The 1768-nt window shown below is 39.2% G+C and overlaps 1 protein-coding gene across 2 annotated transcripts in view; it reads right to left on the bottom strand.

Annotated features, from left to right (window-relative positions):
• zgc:153293 (uncharacterized protein LOC555710 homolog) overlaps positions 1–917 on the bottom strand; it is a 3480-nt gene extending 2563 nt beyond the window's left edge. Inside the window, exons 1-2 of one of the 2 annotated variants that reach the window (XM_034879440.1) lie at positions 764–917; positions 84–362 (exon numbers count right to left, since the gene is read on the bottom strand). In XM_034879440.1, the coding sequence (XP_034735331.1) occupies positions 84–346 (263 nt within the window). In that variant the 5' untranslated portion in view covers positions 347–362; positions 764–917. The remainder of the gene's footprint in view (positions 1–83; positions 363–763) is intronic. The other variant, XM_034879439.1, reaches the window with a different exon arrangement.
• Between the last annotated feature and the right edge of the window lie 851 nt (positions 918–1768).

Below are 1768 nucleotides of genomic sequence, written 5' to 3'. Positions count from 1 at the left end.
TCTGAAGGCAAAAGGGGGTCCAACCCGTTACTAGCATGGGGTACCTAATAAAGTGGCCGGTGAGTGTATATACACAACAGTACCTGACTGGTGAAACGCTGAGGCTGGAGTTGTTGTCTTTCCGCCCGGGTAAAGTCTGCTGAGCTGGGCTGGGCTCCAGGTCTTCATCACTGTCAAAACTGTCATGATAGATGGGAGAAAGCAGAGAGAACGTGTCTTCGTCGTCGGATAGGATGCCGTCGTCCAAGCCCTTGGATGTGTCCTTTCCCTGGCTTGTTTTAACAGGGGTCGAGCTAAAGCCCTGGGACGCAGAGGCAGGACAGTTGGGCATCTTTCCTCCAGACATTGCTAGCGGAGGTCTGCTTCGAAAAACACAATGTTTCCCATCGGTTATGTGTGAGTTTTATCTGTTAACTAGCTAATGTCAAACGAACCTATGCAGCTTTTTAGTGACACACAATACAGACAACTAACTAGCTGGTGCTCATGTCAAAAGTTCGTTTTAACTTTCAGTTAAAGTCACTTTAAGTTAAAACAAGCGAAAGTGGGGCTACCGTTAGCACTCAAAGGAAACTTCACAGCTAGCGTTAGCTAGCTAGTGTAGCGCGAGCTAGCTAACGTTAGCTAACTTAGCTTGAATAGTACGTTATATGTGCAACGCACGTTTAATGCTAAGTATTATGCTCGCTAACTCCATAGTGTAGCTATGTGTACATAGGTCTCTTTGTATCTCTGAACGAAATGTGAAGACTTCGCAGCCTACCTTTGTGCGTAAATGTGAAGAAAAGTCTCGTTGTTGTGCTCGTTTTTGTTGTACCAACGCTGGAACTGATTTGCGAACAACTTTTTTTCCCATGATACACCACGCCCCCACGCTCAACTGAACGCCGCTTCTGTAACCATGGTGAAGCTTGACGCTTACTAGTTCGTTTGTTTCTTCAACATGTAGCTAGGCTAGTTTGTTTTTCTATTATCACATTATCAGTTAAGTTATGACTAAGTGTCCATGTGAACCATGTGTGTATTATAATACCTATATAGATGTCATATATTATTCTAAATCAATTTTCATGCTAAATATTATAATACTAACTAATTATGACAAAGTATAAAGGGGGATCATATAAATGGGCCAAGTGCATTTTTATACTGTAGCTATCATTCCTAACTTCCACATCTGGGCTATTATACTGTAAAGACCCAACAAGACAAGACAATACTCTTGCAATATAACTCTGTATTTACCCCAACAATATTTTGATTTGGATTGTATTTGGTAGACCTATTGTTAGGTGTTATAATAGTAGTACCATTACAATAGTATTACAATAAATTACATTAAAGCTTTCTTGAGTATTGAATCTCTTATTATCAACTTGGTTACAATTTTTACTGAATTTGTCCCGAAATACAGGCTAACATTTTTAAAATGTGTATACATACTATAAGAACAGATTTGTTTCAATTAATAAGCGATCAGGCCACTAATTCATATTTTTCTACTAACTTGTGAGATGCTAAATAACATGTAGCCTCTTCGTAAAAGAAAGGAAGAAGGGAATTTAGAAGAGGATCCACCTTTACTTACTAAATGATTGCAAGGGTTAAAAAAAATACCTATGCAGATTTTTGGTCACGGCAAACTTTTTAATGTAACAAATTAGTAATTTTGTCCAGAGGTTTTGTGAAAATGTACCCTTGTATTTCCATGGTATTGTGTGCAGTGTTTGCCTGGCCTGTGCTTTGTGGTTGTGTTTCAGACAGTGGT

This window comes from Etheostoma cragini, chromosome 8, assembly GCF_013103735.1.
Source record: "Etheostoma cragini isolate CJK2018 chromosome 8, CSU_Ecrag_1.0, whole genome shotgun sequence".
In the NCBI taxonomy this organism is placed as follows: Eukaryota; Metazoa; Chordata; class Actinopteri; order Perciformes; family Percidae; genus Etheostoma; species Etheostoma cragini.
The sequence above is the reverse complement of the archived record's forward strand: the minus strand, read 5'-3'. Positions and strand labels throughout refer to the sequence as shown.